The following is an 18,314-nucleotide window of genomic DNA, read 5'->3' as shown; positions in this document are numbered from 1 at the left end:
TAATTAAAATTAACCCCTACGTTTTATTATTTGTAAATAATAAAACTTGGGGGCTAATTTTGATCAGACTGACTTAGCTAACTTTTTTATAACTGGGTCTTAGAGAATCAAAATTTACATGAACGATTTAATATAACTTTTTAGCTCAAGTGAGCTTTTCTGATCACCCGTATTCCGGCGTCCGTCCGTCTGTAAACTTTTCACATTTTCAACTTCTTCTCAACAACCACTGGACCAATTTCAACCAAAGTTGGCACAAAACATCCTTAGGTGAAGGGAATTCTAAATTGTTAAAATAAAGGGCCAGGCCACCTTCCATGGGGAGATAATCAAGAAAAGGTAAAATTAGGGTAGGGTCATTAAAAAATCTTCTTCTCAAGAACCACTGGGCCAGAAAAGATGAAATTTATAGATAAGCTTTATTAGGTAGTGCAGATTCTAAATTGTTAAAATCATGGCCCCCGGGGGTCGGATGGGACCACAATAGGGGATCAAAGTTTTACATACAAATATATAGGGAAAATCTTCTCAAGAACCACTGAGCCAGAAAAGCTGAGATGTATATGAAAGCTTCCTTATATAATGCAGATTCTAAATTGTTAAAATCATGGCCCCCGAGGGTCGGATGGGGCTACAATAGGGGATCAAATTTTTACATACAAATATATAGGGAAAATCTTCTCAAGAACCACTGAGCCAGAAAAGCTTAGATGTATATGAAAGCTTCCTTATATAATGCAGATTCTAAATTGTTAAAATCATGGACCCGGGGGGGTCGGATGGGGCCACAAGGGGGGATCAAAGTTTTACATATAAATATATAGGAAAAATCTTCTTCCCAAGAACCACTAAGCCAGAAAAGCTGAGATTTATATGAAAGCTTCCTGATATAGTGCAAATTCTAAGTTGTTAAAATCATGGCCCCCGGGGGTATCAAAGTTTTACATAAAAATATATAGGAAAAATCTTCTTCCCAAGAACCACTAAGTCAGAAAAGCTGAGATTTATATGAAAGCTTCCTGATATAGTGCAAATTCTAAGTTGTTAAAATCATGGCCCCCGGGGGTCGGATGGGGCCACAATAGGGGGTCAAAGTTTTACATACAAATATATAGGGAAATTCTTTAAAAATCTTCTTCCCAAGAACCACTAAGCCAGAAAAGCTGAGATTTATATGAAAGCTTCCTGATATAGTGCAGATTATAAATTGTTAAAATCATGGCCCCCAGGGGTCGGATGGGGCCACAATAGGGGATCAAAGTTTTACATACAAATATATAGGAAAAATATTTTTAAAATCTTCTTCCCAAGAACCACTGAGCCAGAAAAGCTGAGATTTATATGAAAGCTTCCTGATATAGTACAGATTCTAAATTATTAAAATCATGGTCCCCGGGGATCGGATGGGGCCGCAATAGGGGGTCAAAGTTTTGTGGGGTTTTTTGGGGTTTTTTTTTATATAGTGCAGATTCAAGTTTGTTAAAATCATGGCCCCTGGGGATTGGATTGGGCCTCAAGGGGGGCATCAAAGTTTTCATACAAATTTATAGGAAAAATCTTCTTCTCAAGAACCACAGAGCCAGAAAAGCTGAGATTTATATGAAAGCTTCCTGATATAGTGCAGATTATAAATTGTTAAGATCATGGCCCCCGGGGGTCGGATGGGGCCACAATAGGGAGTCAAAGTTTTACATACAAATATATAGGAAAAATCTTCTTCCCAGAACCACTAAGCCAGAAAAGCTGAGATTTATATGAAAGCTTTCTGATATAGTGCAGATTCAGGTTTGTTGAAATCATGCCCCCCTGGGATAGGATGGGGCCACAATAGGGGTTCAAAGTTTTACATACAAATATATAGGGAAAATCTTTAAAAATCTTCTTCTCAAGAACCATTGGGCCAAAGAAGTTCACATTTACATGAAAGCTTTCTGACATAGTGTAGATTCAAGTTTGCAAAAACCATGGCATCCAGGGGTAGGTTTGGGACCATAATAGGGACTACGGTTTTACATGCAAATAGATATGGAAAATCTTCTGATATGGACCAAGATGACTCAGGTGAGCGATGTGGCCCATGGGCCTCTTGTTTCAAATCTTTTCTTTCCAGCACAATATTTAATTGGCAGTTAACTCTTGCATTCATAGTGGTAACTGTTAAACTTAAATAACTTTTCCTAGAGAATCACGATTTCTTGTATTTTTTCAAACCTTTGAGCCATGTTAGACCACAAGCGTTCTCGCACAATATGCCTAGTCTCTGTCTATATTCATCCTCTGCTGAACTTCAACAACATCGACTGCTAACAAAACCCAAATAAATAGAGAGATTCAACAACATCGACTGCTAACAAAACCCAAATAAATAGAGAGATTCAACAACATCGACTGCTAACAAAACCCAAATAAATAGAGAGATTCAACAACATCGACTGCTAACAAAACCCAAATAAATAGAGAGATTCAACAACATCGACTGCTAACAAAACCCAAATAAATACATAGAGATTCAACAACATCGACTGCTAACAAAACCCAAATAAATACATAGAGAGATTCAACAACATATCGACTGCTAACAAAACCCAAATAAATACATAGAGAGAGAGATTCAACAACATCGACTGCTAACAAAACCCAAATAAATAGAGAGAGAGATTCAACAACATCGACTGCTAACAAAACCCAAATAAATACATAGAGAGATTCAACAACATATCGACTGCTAACAAAACCCAAATAAATACATAGAGAGAGAGATTCAACAACATCGACTGCTAACAAAACCCAAATAAATAGAGAGAGAGATTCAACAAAATCGACTGCTAACAAAACCCAAATACATAGAGAGATTCAACAACATCGACTGCTAACAAAACCCAAATAAATACATAGAGAGATTCAACAACATCGACTGCTAACAAAACCCAAATAAATACATAGAGAGATTCTCTTTTTTTCTATTTATTGATTAAAATTCAGATAACTTAGTATTAATTCCACATTTGGTAACCATACTTCAGTTTTAGACATATTATTTAAATATCCCAGTCAATTGGTTGGATGAATTAGTTAGCATACCTATACTGGATTCCTAAACTTCATAAATACCTTACAAAGATACATTGATGGATCCAGTAAGTGTTCTACCAAGCCCCTATCTTTGCTCCTCGGGGAAAATATTAACATCTGTGAAGGAGAAACTTCAAACGTACTGTGCCACTACATATTCCAGATGTGGTGTAAATCAAATGTGGATTCTAAAAAATTTAAAAGAGCTTTTAGTAAACTTGAAATCGCTAAGCTTTTCTCAAATGAACAACATCAAATCGAATGACTTTTCAACACTTCTCACAATAAATTAAAAACTAGACTTTTTGACATTATAGACAGTTGCTTCTTCAACAAAAATGGTTAGTCATCCAAAAAATTACTTTGTAAAACACCATTCTGATTCCACGAACAAGTACTCTGATGTTGATATTAAAAATATGCTGGAGGTCCTCATTGACAACATCTTCATAGTCTTTGGTGATCATGTATTCCAACAATCTGTTGGAATTCCCATGGGCATGAATTGTGCTCCTTTGTTAGCTGACCTGTTTTAATATTCATAAAACGTCTACGTGCTGTGGCCTTCAATGCGACATTTAAATATATCGACATTATATCTATTAACAATGCTAATTTTCATGTATATGTGGATTCGATATATCCCTGTGAACTCGAAATAAAAGACACCACAGAGTCATCCATTTCTGCTTCATACTTAGATATTTTATTGAAAATAGATATTACCAGCAGACTAACAACTCAACTTTATGATAAACAGGGTGATTTCGGCTTCTCCATTGTCAACTTCCCATATTTATGTAGGATTATCACCTGCATATGGTGTTAATATCTCTCAACTGATTCGATACGCAAGAGCTTGTTATGCGTATGATCAGTTTTTAAATCGAGGCAGGCTACTGACAAACAAGTTGATGGTGCAGGGGTTTCAACAGTCTCGATTGAAGTCAGCATGTCCCAAATTCTATGGTCGTTAACAATCTAGTTTGCCAATACACCTATCATTGGGTCAAATGCTGTCTGACTTGTTTCATACGGATTGTTAGGCTGTTCTTGGCACACTAAATTTGACTACAGATAACTCCGTTTATCTGATCAAGATATGGGGCTCACGCGGGTGTAACCGGTCGACAGGGGATGTTTACTCCTCCTAGGCACCTGATCCCCCTCTGGTATATCCAGGGGTCTGTTTTTACCCAACTCTTAAATTTGTGTTGCTTTAATATAGGAGTTATGAGATTTATCACCGTTTGTTATCTTTACCTTTCATGCCTGTGATAAAATTCCGTACAAAAGATGCGAAATGTGTCCCACTTGACTAGATTTCGCTGTTGTCATAGGGAAAAGTTAACCTGAACCACAGGGTTTTGACACAATCTGAGCAAAATGGTATATACTATATATACCAGTTTGCTCAGATTGTGTCAAAACCCTCTGACCTGAACCGGTAAATATCCTAGTAAAAATTAACGGGCGAAATCTTGGAAAGGATAATGTATATCTCTGCTATTCTAAGACCCTGTGGCTTGAAATGTGGCATGCAGGTAGTTAAAACATTAATCTTTGCATATCGCACATAGTTTCTGATTTTTTAGGCATTTGAAGCGAGTAGGTTTTTTTTAATGTGGGTCAGAGTTGGACTTTTTCTATATTTATGGTATCACAGAGTTCAAGTCCAAAACGGGCTAAGCCCCTGTGATCTTCCCTTTCAAAATGAATGCAATATAGATAGCTATGTATTTCTTAATGAAAAGGTGAAGATAACGAACAGTCAGGGGCGGATTCAGGAATTGCGATTGGGGGGGGGGTCACTTTATGAGGCAGGAGGTCTTGGGTCGCCAAGAGGCCCCCAGTGATTCTAGGGCGAAGGCCCCCGGAAGCTCCTAGATTTTACAAATTTTATAGGGCTTGAAATATGTTTCCTCTTTAGTCATTTGTACTATTTTCTATCATTTTTAATAAGGTGAAATTATTAAAATGACGCAAATTTTAAGGGTTTTTGGAAAAATTGGGTTCTCCCAATAAAGTATTATTTCTCTGGGAGTGGAAGAAACCATTGCTTCTTTTATCATTTAGTACATTTTTCTAAACAAGATACCACGATTTACTTTAAATTTGAAAATTTTAGGGGGGCGGGGGGGGGGGGGTGCCGCTGCGACCCCCCCCCCCCTTAAATCCGCCACTGACCGTGGTCAATCTCAGAAGTCCTATAACCAATACAAAATAGAGAGTTGGGCAAACAAGGACCCCTGGACACACCAGAGGTGGGATCAGCTGCTAAGAGGAGTAAGCATCCCTTAAAATTGTCGACCGGCCACACCCGCCGTGAACAGTAAATAATCTTGAGTAGGTAAACGGAGTAATCCGTAGTCAGAATACGAGTGTACCAAGAACGGTATGAAACCACAGGAACCGGTAATTGTGTCTATAATATTAATAGTAGGGTCTATACCATACTACCCCCTAATGTTAGATATAGTATAGACCCTTACCATATGCGGATCCAGGAATTTGCGAAAGGGGGGGGGGTCTAGCACTTGATCTTTTAGGTACTTTTCATAACCTCCACCCCTACCCCATTTACACCTTTGGGGATCTAGAGACAGGATTTTTACATGGAAATGCTTAGCTTATTTGAAATGCTTAGCTTATTTACTACTTGTTTCCAAGGTTTTAGTTGATCTAATCGCCATACTCGGACCTGATTTCGCAACGAAATTGTAAAAAATTTATTTAAAGTTCACCCTCAATAAGCTGGGGGCCGTCCACTCCTAGAAGCTCTGGGGTAATTGTTTACGTCTTAAACAAATTAAAAAAAACCTCGATAGACTGTCTTTCAGAATATTGCATGAATTAAAAATTAACTGTTAACCTTGATAAAACTAATGTAATGATTTTCTCAAATAAGAAAATTGACACAACTCAACATTGTTTTTATTATAATCACTCTATAATCCATCTCGCACATGAATATAAATATCTGGGAATTGTCTTCACTTGTAATGGTAAACTTAAATATGCAGCTGAACAGCTAGCTGACCGTGCACGGAAAGCTTTTTAATGCAACAAAACATTCTTTACCCTTTTGTGATAAATTATCTGTAAAAACTCTATCAAAACTTTATTCTGCTCTTATTGAACCTATCATTTTATATGGTTCTGAAATTTGGATTTCAGACTTCAATATTAACATTAACAATTGTGACCAACTACCCTTTGAAAAAATACAGCACTTAAATTAATATTTAAAGACATTTTGTGTGTACAGAGGAAAGATTCAAACTTGGCCATTAAATATGAACTAGGAACATTTCCCATCTGATTTAAAGCTCTCCTCTCTATGTTTAAATATTACAAAAGATTAAAAAGCTGTGGTGATGAAAATGGCATTAAAAATCCAATACTTCTGGCTACCAAATTGGCAGATGATAAACTTCATGATACTGGCATACAGGAAAATTGGCAAGGACAAATCAAAAAAATTAAGAAATAAACTAAATCTTCCATCATTAGATATTGATGCAAACACATTTTACAATTACTTGAAGAATTACAATATTGAAAATGTTAATTAACATGCAATTTCAAAACACTGAATTCTCTAAACGTGGAAAATTACTCTTCTACAGTAAAATTAGGAAGAACTATGAATTACAAAACTATTTGAAATTCCCAATTGCAAAAGTAGTACGCTCTAAATTAACGAAGCTAAGGATATCTGCTCATCCTTTAGAAATCAAAACTGCATGGTAGATATTCAAAACCAAGTATCCCAAAAGAATATATGTCGTTTTTGTCAATTTTGTAAAACTACTGTTGAAGATGAGTTACACTTTTTATTTGACTGCTTTATGTATAAAGATATAAGAAAGAAATATTACCCTTTAAACATGTATAATTCAAATGATGATATATCAACGGAAAACAATTGTAAAGTACTATGCAACCCTGTAAATGCTGTTCATGCTAGGTTATGTGAATTCTTATTTGAAAGTTTTGAATTGCGCAAGAAAAGTAGAGTACGATAATTATATTACTTATATTATATATACAATACTAAATTGCATCCATACAGTTTAGTATGTCACATGTACATGTGGGGTATGTATGTGTATATGTATGTATGTGTATGTACATGTATATATAAACAAATATGTATATGAACTGTTTATACTTGTATTATCATATATCTCATTGTTTAACTGATTGTATGCCAACATGTTTGGGGAATCAATAAATAAATTAATTAAATTAAATAAATTGTACACTCAAAATGTCTTTAAAAATGAAGTGCTGTATTTTTTCAAATGTTAGTTGTGGGTTTGTGTTAAAATTCAAAAGTTGTGAGTAGAAATCATTGATGCATATGTTAAAAAGAGTAGGGGAAAAGTATCGCCTTGCTTAACCTCTCGCGTAGCCACAAATGGTTCACTATCAAGATTCATCTTTGCAGCAATATTAATTAAGTGTTTGAATACATGAATTGTGTTTTATGAAATTGTAAAATTTTCCGCCTATGCCTTTTTTGTATAGTTTGGATTTAACAAAGAAGTTTTATCAATTGTATCAAAAGCTTTGGCGAAATCAACAAAAGATGATTGATTGTATCTTGTTTAACTTCTCACTCGATATATTCACTAATATGGAGACGTCACCAAGACCAGTGAAGGGCTTCAAATTTAGGCCTTTGCTCGGCGCTTACGGCCATTGAGCAGTGAAGGTTCTTTAGCGTGCCACACCTACTGTGACACGGTACATCCGTTTTTAAGGTCATCTCCGAGGACCCGTGACATTCACACCTGATGCTGAGCGTTTGGCGATGGGACTGTCACTAGCTGTTTTAATGACTTAGGTCTTTAGGGATTCACCCCGGCCTTCCGCATGCGGGGCGAACGCTCTTACTTCTAGACCAACGCGGCGGTAACATATATATTTTGTTTCTTATGTTTTAGATATGTGTTAATAAGAGTTAATTTTTTAAAAATAAATATGCTATATGTAGTGCGATGATTCCTCATGAATCCAAATTGGTAGTTACTAAGTAGTTTATTTGTTTCTAAGTATGAGTTTAGGTGGTACTGTAGAAGCCCATTAAAAAGTTTACCCACTTAATCCTCTATAGTTGGTTGGGTTACATGGGTCCCCGGATTTATAAATGGGAGATATTTGTACTAGATTCATGCAGTTTTCGCGGGTATTTCCCCAGAGAGAAGAATTTTATTAAAAAGCTTTTTTATTACAGATAAAAGTATGTTTGAACTACTTTTAATAAATTCATTGAGTATCAAGTCTTGTCCTGGCGATTTGCCACATTTTAGATTTTTGATACCAAGTTTGACTTCCCTGTATGTAAAAGGATAATCAAGGCCGGGGAGTGAAAGATTTGTATTTCAGAGCACAGGCACTTGTTTCTGTAATGACTTATGATCTTAGTATACAGAGGTCATAAGTCATTTACAGAAACAAGTGCCTGTGCTGTAGACCCATGTTTTGTTGCAGTTTTCGGCGATAAGAGGCAATGAATGCAGTCATATCATACATGGTTTTTAAGTTGAATGATTGTACAATACAACGGTAGTAAATACATTTGCATCGCATATTCCCTGGAAGCTCAAAAGGCCGACATTCTCAGGGGGTGCCATTCGGTGTCATTTGAAGCTAGGTACCTTGTGTTATTATTAGTACACAGAGGTCATAAGTCATTTACAGAAACAAGTGCCCGTGTTTCAGAGTCTTGTCTATATCTTCATCTAGGCATTATTTCCCTTAGAGCATAATAAGTTGTTTTGGGGGTTGTTTTTTTTAGTTATTCTGACTCAAGTTAACAATTTTGTCAGTGACTGTTTCATGTTTTGATTTCTTTCTCATAATGTTAAATTCCCGTTTAGAACTTTTGAAAGCCTGTAGTAGATTACAATCTTTTGATTTGCTCCGGTCAACCCCCTCAGGACAAAATCAATATAATACAATTATCGATGATCCGCCTACACATTTCAGCGAATCGGCGTCTCCCACATGGAAAAGGAAGCCGATACGAGTTGTCTTCCTTCGGCAGATGTCGCGCAGATGATCAACTTCCTGAGACAAGCCGGCGTTAGACTTAGAAACGTGGAAACGTTAACTGGTTGAATTTTCAATGATATTCGGAGTGCAAGTAATGCTGGTACGTCTTCAGCGTCAGTTGGGGCGTGAAGGCTCATGGTTCCTGTTACTTTCACTTTTGTTGTCTTTGAATTTGAGTGTAACACACGCGATCGGTGATGTTATTTGGGCTGTAAATTGTGGTGGGGAGGCCCACACTGATGTTCATGGGATTCGATATGAGAAAGACCCCGCACAGTTGGGGATTGCTTCAGACTATGGCAAAACGCTAATGATTGACAGAGTGGTTCCTCAAGATCAAATCCTCTACCAAACTGAACGATATCATATGTCCACGTTTGGATACGATATCCCTATAAGAGAAGATGGAGATTATGTCTTAGTGTTGAAATTCTGCGAAGTTTGGTTTACGTCACCAAATAAAAAGGTAAACAGATTTATTGTAGATCCTCAGTCATCTAATAATTTGTTTAGGAAATGAAATTCATGATTTGGCTTGAGGAGTGTCATACACTAGAAATGACTAGTGCATGTCTATGTCCAACAAACCAGATTTGTTAACAGTTTAGTGATTTAGCTCAAAGTGATGGAAATCACAGGAACATGACGTTTGGACAAGTTTGCACTTCCTAGACTGGATGTGTTCCGTGTAACTCGGATTTTGATAAAAACTTGAAATCACATTGGTAATAGAATTCACGCATTTACAGGGTAGTTGCATTAGTAGTTTTGTTTTGCACACTGGAAAGGGGAGTGTAGCTCACAGGGATTGAGAGTGGATAACCGGGTGGATGGATAACTAGGATGGTGGATAACTGGGTGGATGGATCACAGGGAGGGTGGATTACCAGGTGGATGGATAACCTGGATGGTGGATAACTGGGAGAATAGATCACAGGCTGGGTGGATGGATCACAGGGATGAGGGTGGATAACCGAGTAGATGAATAACTAGGAAGGTGGATAACTGGGAGAATAGATCACAGGAAGGGTGGATAACTGCGATGATGGAGAGTTGAGTTACTCCTGGGAGGTGTAGCAGCAGAACTGTTGTTCTCTGAGAAAACATTAGGATATATCAGATCTGTCCCAATATTTTCTCAGAAAGCTACAGTTCTGCAGCTACTAGGGACGGTGGATAAGAGGGTGGGTGGATGAGTGATTGGGTTACTGGGAAGACGGATTACTGAAAGGGTGGATGGATGGGTCACTGGGAAGGTGGATGACTAGGAGGGTGGATAACTGGATGGATGGATTGCTGGGAAAATTAGTCACTGGGAGTGTGAAACCAAATATATAGTGCCATTGCCATTGTTAATTAATATTTAATAATTGGCAATATAACCCGGTGCAGTGTGAACTTAAATACTACATTCAAGATATAATCCACAAAATTCTGCTGAGTCATCATAAACCTTCCCTGAGGATCAATCACAATAGCTAAGTGAAATAAGATAAAACAAAGTACCCCACTGTTAGGGGTTTGAATGCTGTGAGATTCTTCAGACACCACATAGGAACACATGTTTCGAAGACAGAGAACCCAATTTTTGCTAAATTTTGTAAAAGCAGGGGATATTTTCTCCTGCTTTCATAAGAGTGGTTAATTTGGGCATGACCATTGTGTATCACAATGATTTTTGGTCAATATTTCCTTGGAGAATAAAATATTGATTTGAATAGCTACACAATGTATTATACGGATGAAAGCTTAGAGGTTCACACCTACTAATGATTAAGATTTTTTGTTTCCAAAATAACACATGTTCAATGTATTTATAATGGTGTTACATAAACTATTTAATTACCCTGGTAATTCAACTCTCAGACAAAAACACAGGTCATATTTTGAAAATATTCATTTACATCTTTATGGTAAGTTTATGACCGTAGTTTTGTGAATGTATGTAATAAAATAGTTTTTCATATCATTTTATTGATGGAATACCATCGCATTAATATCAAGTTGTTAAAATCCTAACATAGGAATGGAGCATGTGTACCTCTAACTTGTCTAAGGGAAGTTTTTGTAAATTTGGTCAAATTTTGTTTGTGATCCATATCTACCCTCAGAAATAAGATGCCTATTTGAAATTTTAGTATATTCTGTTAGAAATAAGATGCCCATTTGAAACTTAAGTATATTCTGTTAGAAATCAGATGTCCATTGGAATCTAGTTTATTCTGTTAGAAATAAGATGTCTACTGGTATCTTTATAATCCATGAACATGGGAGCAGGAAAAATGGGAAATTTAGTTGTTATGGAAAAATTTGCCATCTTGATTTGACACAGTGATTTGTGGGTACTTTTTCTTCAGGGATTTGCAATTCATTTGTCTGTGACATAATTTATTTGAAAAGTTCATAGATTGAATATTTTATTGGCTTCCTGTATTTTGATGATTCTCTGCTTGATGTTGTACATTTGATAATGCAGTGTTTGAGATATTTCTACCACCAGTCCACTACAAAATGAGTAAGTTAAATATTGATGTATACTATAATAACATTCATACAGTGAATACAGTTGGTGAAATGTAAATATGATTGGCTTGATTTTGATTGAAGGTATTTGATGTAACATTGAATGGAGAGCACACTGTTGTGGAAAACCTGGACATCTACAACAAAGTTGGGCGAGGTGTGGCTCATGATGAAATCATTCCATTTTCTGTGAGAAATGGTCAGTTAAAAGTCAACGGTGAAACCTCAAAAATAAACGGAAAACTCTCAGTGGAGTTTCTGAAGGTAAACAAAGCACTGAAAACTTGTGAGATTTTGTTTTAAAGGCATAGAGTCTAAGATATTGGTGAAATTTTGCATGTTCCAAAAAAGTAGCGAAATTTAAGATCATAGCTAGAAAATCACACAAAGTTCTTCAGAATGTTTACATGAATGCAGCTATAGATAACTCATAATTAATACTACAAATTTGTTTTTTAGAGTTCTTCTTGCAAAATATTGTGATGTCATTTTTGAGATAAAAGATAGACCCTATGCCTTTAAAACTAGCAATCAATATGCGAGTACATGAGTTATAATAGTAATGAATAAATGATGTAGAAATGAAAGAGTAGCAGGAGAACATGTGGTACAATGAGCTGAAATTTAAATAATGTTGTGTCTTCACTAAAAAGGGCACAGATGATATAGTAATAAATATTGCAGTGTCTAATAAAGTGGATGTCTTTGCTGAAAAGATTCGCTTTCTTTTAACAGGGGGAAAACGACAACCCAAAAATCAATGCAATGTATGCAATGAAAGGCTCATTAGAAGGTAATGTTTTAGTGTTTATTTTAAAGGCTCAGTAGACGGTAGTATTTTAGTGTTAGTTTTCAATGGATGTTGGCTGTTCTGATGTGTAGTATTTATCCGAAATCAGTCATGTTCTTAATATGGTTCTGAAATTGTTAGTGGACACAGAAACAACCTTTTTCTGATGAAGTTTGAAATCTTTATTGGATATAGTGCTGGGTTGTTTTATCATCATAAATACAACATAGAATTGCACAGTGATTGTGTAGTGGTCAGCTGGGTTTGATCACTGGTGGCCAGTTAGCTCAGTTGGTAGAGCACCTGGCTAGAGATTCAGGGAGCCTGGGTTCGAATCCCCGTCTGGTCCGTTGCATTTTCTCCCTTCCTGTTACAATTGATTATAATCAAACATTGATCAATTCACCCTCTCCGACCATGAGTGTTCCACAAATTAGAAGGGAACAAGAAGCTCAGAGGCCTTATCAGTCACCTAAGTAAAAGTTACACATATCACTAGACCCAAGGGCTACGAAATGTATAATAATTTTCTGTTCTGCATATCTAAGGTAAATTCTAAAATTCAGCAGCAGTATAAAACAAGAAGTATTCTTTTAAGACAAATATCCCCAAAAGTACCCCACACTGGTGAAAGACTGCATAATACAATATACAGTTGAAATTCGACATCTTGAATACCATGGAGTGAGCTGAAAGTCCCAACTACGTTTTCTTCTTGTTATAATTTAAAACAAACACGTTTTTAAAAGTGGCCTGATCCGTGGGCTTGAACCTATAGGGACATGTATTGCTATGTTATAATTACAGAATGCTTGTTTAATTAAACCAATTATGTAATTGATAATTTTCCATTCCAAACTGATTATCAAATATAATTTTAAACGGATTGCACAAAAAAAAAACCACATGGTACATGTATGCTTCACATGGAATTGAAATTTTCTTCATTCATGCGTTTTCATTATCTGTGAACAGATGTTCCAAACTTGGCACCACTTCCAGGAGCCCACAAAGAACCAGAAGAAGAGGAGGAAGAAGATGAAATTAACGAATCAAAGCCATCAAAATCACGTCGGCCGTCTGGACCCCGAGTAGTGGACCCTTACTCCGAGGACGACACCAGCACCATTCTCCTGCCCGTTTTTGTTGCCGTGGGAGCTTTCTTCCCTCTTTTGTTTTGTTTATGTAAACTTTGATCAAATCTATGACTAAGATATATTTAAACATTGCTTTAAGCATTCAACAAGATGTCTATTATGCAATTGATAGTAGATGAAGTTAAGGTGAAGTTTTTTAAAACACCAATTTCATATTTCAATACTTCTCATTTTTCTGGGATAAGTTAGAGAAAAAGATTTCTAACATACAATTTTGATGAAGGTATATTGTATATGTATTTGATAATTTTTTATTATCAACAATTATTTCTGCACATATTGAATTTGGATTCATTATTCATAATTCTCACTATTGGTCCTTGTAATCATATTGAATTTCATCAACTTGAAACATTTCGCTTACGTACTTCGGTTACATGCATCTCAGGTTCTTACATAACATTGGTTTGCTGAAAACACTGTATTTGCAAAGTACAAATACTTGTATACCAGATTTGTAGGGTGTAATTTCAAACATCCGTGTATATTATCTGTTTGTTGTGCCATAATGCACAGTAGTGGTGAAATGAAGAACTCTGTGATAAATGTGGTAGAGAATAACTTCACTATAATTTGATATATGTGTTGATACAAATCAATAATCACACTAGAGTCAAATACCACATTTCAGGGTCAGAGGAATGGAAGGGGGTCTGCTCAATACGATGATGTTCTGAGAAAAGGTTTAATAGCTGTGGATGATTTGCAATGTTAGTACCACAAGACATTCAGAAGTTCTCTTGACCCTCTGTCCCCCATCTTCACAAGTCAAGGGTTTATTGATTCGTTACCTCACACTAACCCTTGACATCGGTGACTATCAAAAAGTTGGGCTCGTTCTAATTGTTTCCACAAGAGTCGGAACCAATGAGAATGCGGTTCTATTTATAACAACGCGAAGCGAGAGATTCAAATAAAAACACATGTATTGATACCTACAGTTATGGCTATTTCAGTCGTTTAAGCAATATATTCTTAATAAGCAAAAAGGTTTCCAAACTTGATCTACTATCAATAAATGTAATTAATGGTGTAAATATTACAATTGCACGTGTTTATCAATACAGCAGTATGAGATAGCGTCATTTGTATCCATGTACACCATAACAAGATGTAGTGATTTCATTGGATGTTTCATTCATAGTGGATTGCGTAATGGTCCAAAGAGCCCAACTTTTATATAGTGACTGATGTGAAGGGTTAGTGCGAGGCACAGGCAATTGCATCGCTTGGGGGTTGAATTTACTATATAAAGAAAAACTCTTTATGTAGTAAATTCGACCCCCAAGCGATGCAATTGCCTGTGGTGCGAGGTAACAAATCAATAACCCTTGATTTATGAAGATGTCTGCCCCCACCACCCGTTCCATCCCTGATCTCAGGCCTGCTTTGAACTTTTAGAGGATTCAAATAGCAAATAACCATCTTTTATTTTAATACATACATGAACATACTGTATTCTGATCATGGTAGTTTTATTATTAAGTTTTTGTCTAAATGCAGCATTGAAAAAAATTACATGATGCCAAATAGTGAGATAAAAATAAGTGGGTAGATAAGAAATGGTCTTGAGAGTTTTGGAATATGTAGAGGTCCTGAAATCAGTCTAGTAAATTTGGCTTTGAAATCAGCATTTTAGCAATTGTGTTCTATACATCACCAGTCTGTGTAATCATTCCAACATTTTCAATCATATTAAAAATATAGGCATACAGATTGTTCCAGCTGGAGAAATATGTGGACTAGTATATATATATATATATTTGTATATATCTGTATAAAAACTTAAAGTGGTGGATCCATCACTTTGTCAGTTTGTGTGTGTATGAAATTATGAATCATTGTTGAATGTGTGAGAATGCAGTTTTGTGTGTGTGTGTGATATTCAGCACTACAGCAATTTTATGATGTTTATTTCATTGAACATTTGTCCTTTTTTTTCATCCATGTACTTATGTCTATTTTTTTTTTTTTTTTTTTTTTAAAGCACAAACATTACTTAACATGTAATTTTCCAACTTGCAGGAAATTTTGTGGAGAGATATGGTGTCTATGTTGATAAATTAGAAGTTTAAACTTGTAGTGTTTCATAGCTTATAGGTATTTCTAAATTACAATTATTGCTGTGAATTGTGTGTTTGTTTAAATCACACACACACACACCTTTCACCACCATTAGAGATTGGATGTAGGTGTCAATCATCGTCGGATACCCACGGATGATCTCGTCTTTAACTCATCACGTGATGAGTAAAAAAACGAGATCACCCATGGGTATCCGACAATGAGGGTCAATATGAATCACACAAAAGGATGGGGTTTGAAACTCTGTTCAGTACATTTCCAATTATAACTTAACTCATATTGTACAATGTGAATCAGAATAAATGTATTTTAGTGTGACAGTTTTTAACAATATTGAGCAACCTTATCGATGTGTTCAGATCAGGAAAAAAAATTAGAGTACTTGTATTAAACAGTGTCAGCATCAGCTCTGATCTAGACTCTGAGGGCTAATGCTGGAAAGAGTTAGATGTGTGTGTATGTAATATCAAACCCAAAGCAGCGAAAATTTAGATGTCACTCAGATTTATTTTTATGCATGGACAATTCTGTATGTTAGCAAGTAATCACACGGAAATTGTGCATTCAGTTGTTGCATGTATTTTGTACTTAAGAAAGTAATCACCATCGTATGTATGCAATCTCTACCCAGAGTTGTCGTTCTTACCCCCACCTACACCTCTGTCAGTACCTCTGGTTTTACAAATCTTTATTAAAGTATTGTTTTAGAAAATTACCTAGTTGTAATTATCACGCTTAGTTTCGAGGATGACTTATCGAGTTATGCTGACCGTGATTGACAAAATTATTTATAGGGGAATTAATTGATTAACAGAAGATAAACGATATTGGGAATGATTTTAAAGTGAAAATATTTTCATATAATATCGCAATGGGAAAGGAATGGATTGTGACGTTGACAGAGGTGTAGTGTAGGTAGATATTGGTATGAATGTGGTTGTTGTTTTATCACGGTTATACCAGTTTTAACCCATTAAGTCGAGCGTGAATATGAAGCATTTTATTTAAGTTTTCAAAACTTTACGTGCAGCTTAACGTTTACGCTATTGCATTTTTTACGACAGGATGATCAGTGATGTAACGGGAAGTTACGATTGCCTTGGTGTACATAAGTTGTTTTTCATTATTGTAGTTCGTCAATAGACAATTTTTTTGTTGTTGAATAGATTAAAACGAAGTATAAATGGGTATTGAGAATGTGTAACGTTATATTTATAACAATTTTGTTTTGTGTTGAAGGTCAAATGTAACGTTTCTTAGTAATATATCAGATCCTATATCGTTTTTACAAATACCAGGTCCGCTTTTAGAGTTAAGTTAGCATATTTTTATAGTTCCTGGTTGTGGCAAGTTAAAAAAAAAATGTAAAGGCAACTTATTACAGAAGGATGTGTTTAGTATGTGGAATATTACTTCAAGTTATTGTAGCAAAGAAGGGGAGAAAATATTTGGATCAATCCAAAGATGGAACGTGGGACCCTTTCATTGCATCTGACCTCTGAACTAACTGCATGTAGTATTATCACTACAGTATAAAATTAATCTGTATTTTAGATATCCTACAAGTACTCTTCACATCGAGATAAAAACAGTTTTAGTAATGATGATAGAAACGTTGCGTATGACTTAAATGTCTTTGTACTGTGCGTATGTTTTGCAATAAAGATGAAACCTATGGTAGGCTGTTGTATGCGCTGAAGACATAGTTTAATATATTCAACCATTTGAACGTGTGGATGTCCTGTATTTTGTAGCTTTGCTATTATCAATCTCTGAAATTTTTAAAATAAATCTTGGAACAAATTATGTAATTAAGTACTAGACATTAGTGATATTTTGCAATGCAAGGAATGCTGTAGTTTATAGGACCGCTCATTGAAAGATTCGGTTGAATCTCACTGGAGTAGAAAACTTGTCTAGGTCTGCTCAATCCGGGTCTTTATGATATCACGTGTATGTAGTGTGGTTGATCTCAGGTCCTGTACAAATTACAGAACTTTTTATATTAAATCATTACAAAGTAGTTACTGTCTATTTTAGAGTTGGAATGATGCGTGGCCGACTTCGTTTTGAGACTTGAATGAAAATATAAATTAATGTATATTCGTTTTAATTCTCATTACCTAGCTCAGTAAGTTAACGTGTCGACTATTCTAGTAGGAATTTACCCCAGATACTTTCTGCTATAATATTTTTTTTTTAAATAACTAAATAAGGTAATTTGAAAGTTTTCAGTTTTATCAAAATATCGTACATATCCTCCACTTTCCATCTATATCAGATTTCCCTGGTGCGTTATTCCTCCTGTAAGGTAACGATTGGACATTCCGTTAAATTATTGAGTTCCTCAAGAAAGGAAGGGTTTACAGAACCCATGCCTTACCGCGGAGTTTTACCACAGTTAGAAAAATATATATGCTAGGATTTGTCAGCTTTGAATTTGTTTGGCGAGTATGAAGAAGTTTTACGAGATATTTAATAAAATAAACATTCCTGAATATGAACATCATTGTTAGTTAGTCACGGTTGGTTTCGCCTCATTCCCCTCTCCATGTATGTGAACATTCATACCAATTCGACCATGAAACGACATCGTCAATATAATTGCTGTAAGTAATTGAACA

General features: G+C 35.6%; 1 protein-coding gene across 1 annotated transcript; it reads left to right on the top strand.

The window, feature by feature from the left end:
- Positions 1–9,107: 9,107 nt before the first annotated feature.
- Positions 9,108–17,494, top strand: LOC125660862 (malectin-A-like). Its single transcript, XM_048892677.2, has 4 exons — positions 9,108–9,601; positions 11,743–11,922; positions 12,394–12,451; positions 13,424–17,494. The coding sequence occupies exons 1-4, from the start codon at positions 9,209–9,211 to the stop codon at positions 13,642–13,644; spliced, it is 852 nt and encodes a 283-aa protein (XP_048748634.1). The 5' UTR covers positions 9,108–9,208; the 3' UTR covers positions 13,645–17,494.
- The last annotated feature ends 820 nt before the right edge of the window (positions 17,495–18,314 follow it).

This window comes from Ostrea edulis, chromosome 1 (genome assembly GCF_947568905.1).
Source record: "Ostrea edulis chromosome 1, xbOstEdul1.1, whole genome shotgun sequence".
NCBI lineage: Eukaryota > Metazoa > Mollusca > Bivalvia > Ostreida > Ostreidae > Ostrea > Ostrea edulis.
This window is presented reverse-complemented; position numbering and strand designations above follow the sequence as displayed.

Bases quoted from the DNA above. Each gene is read 5' to 3' on its own strand.
- LOC125660862 (XM_048892677.2), top strand. From the start codon at position 9,209: ATGATATTCGGAGTGCAAGTAATGCTGGTACGTCTTCAGCGTCAGTTG. The intron at 9,602-11,742 runs GTAAACAGATTT...TTTTGATTGAAG, and splicing joins TTACGTCACCAAATAAAAAG to GTATTTGATGTAACATTGAA. The intron at 12,452-13,423 runs GTAATGTTTTAG...ATCTGTGAACAG, and splicing joins AATGAAAGGCTCATTAGAAG to ATGTTCCAAACTTGGCACCA.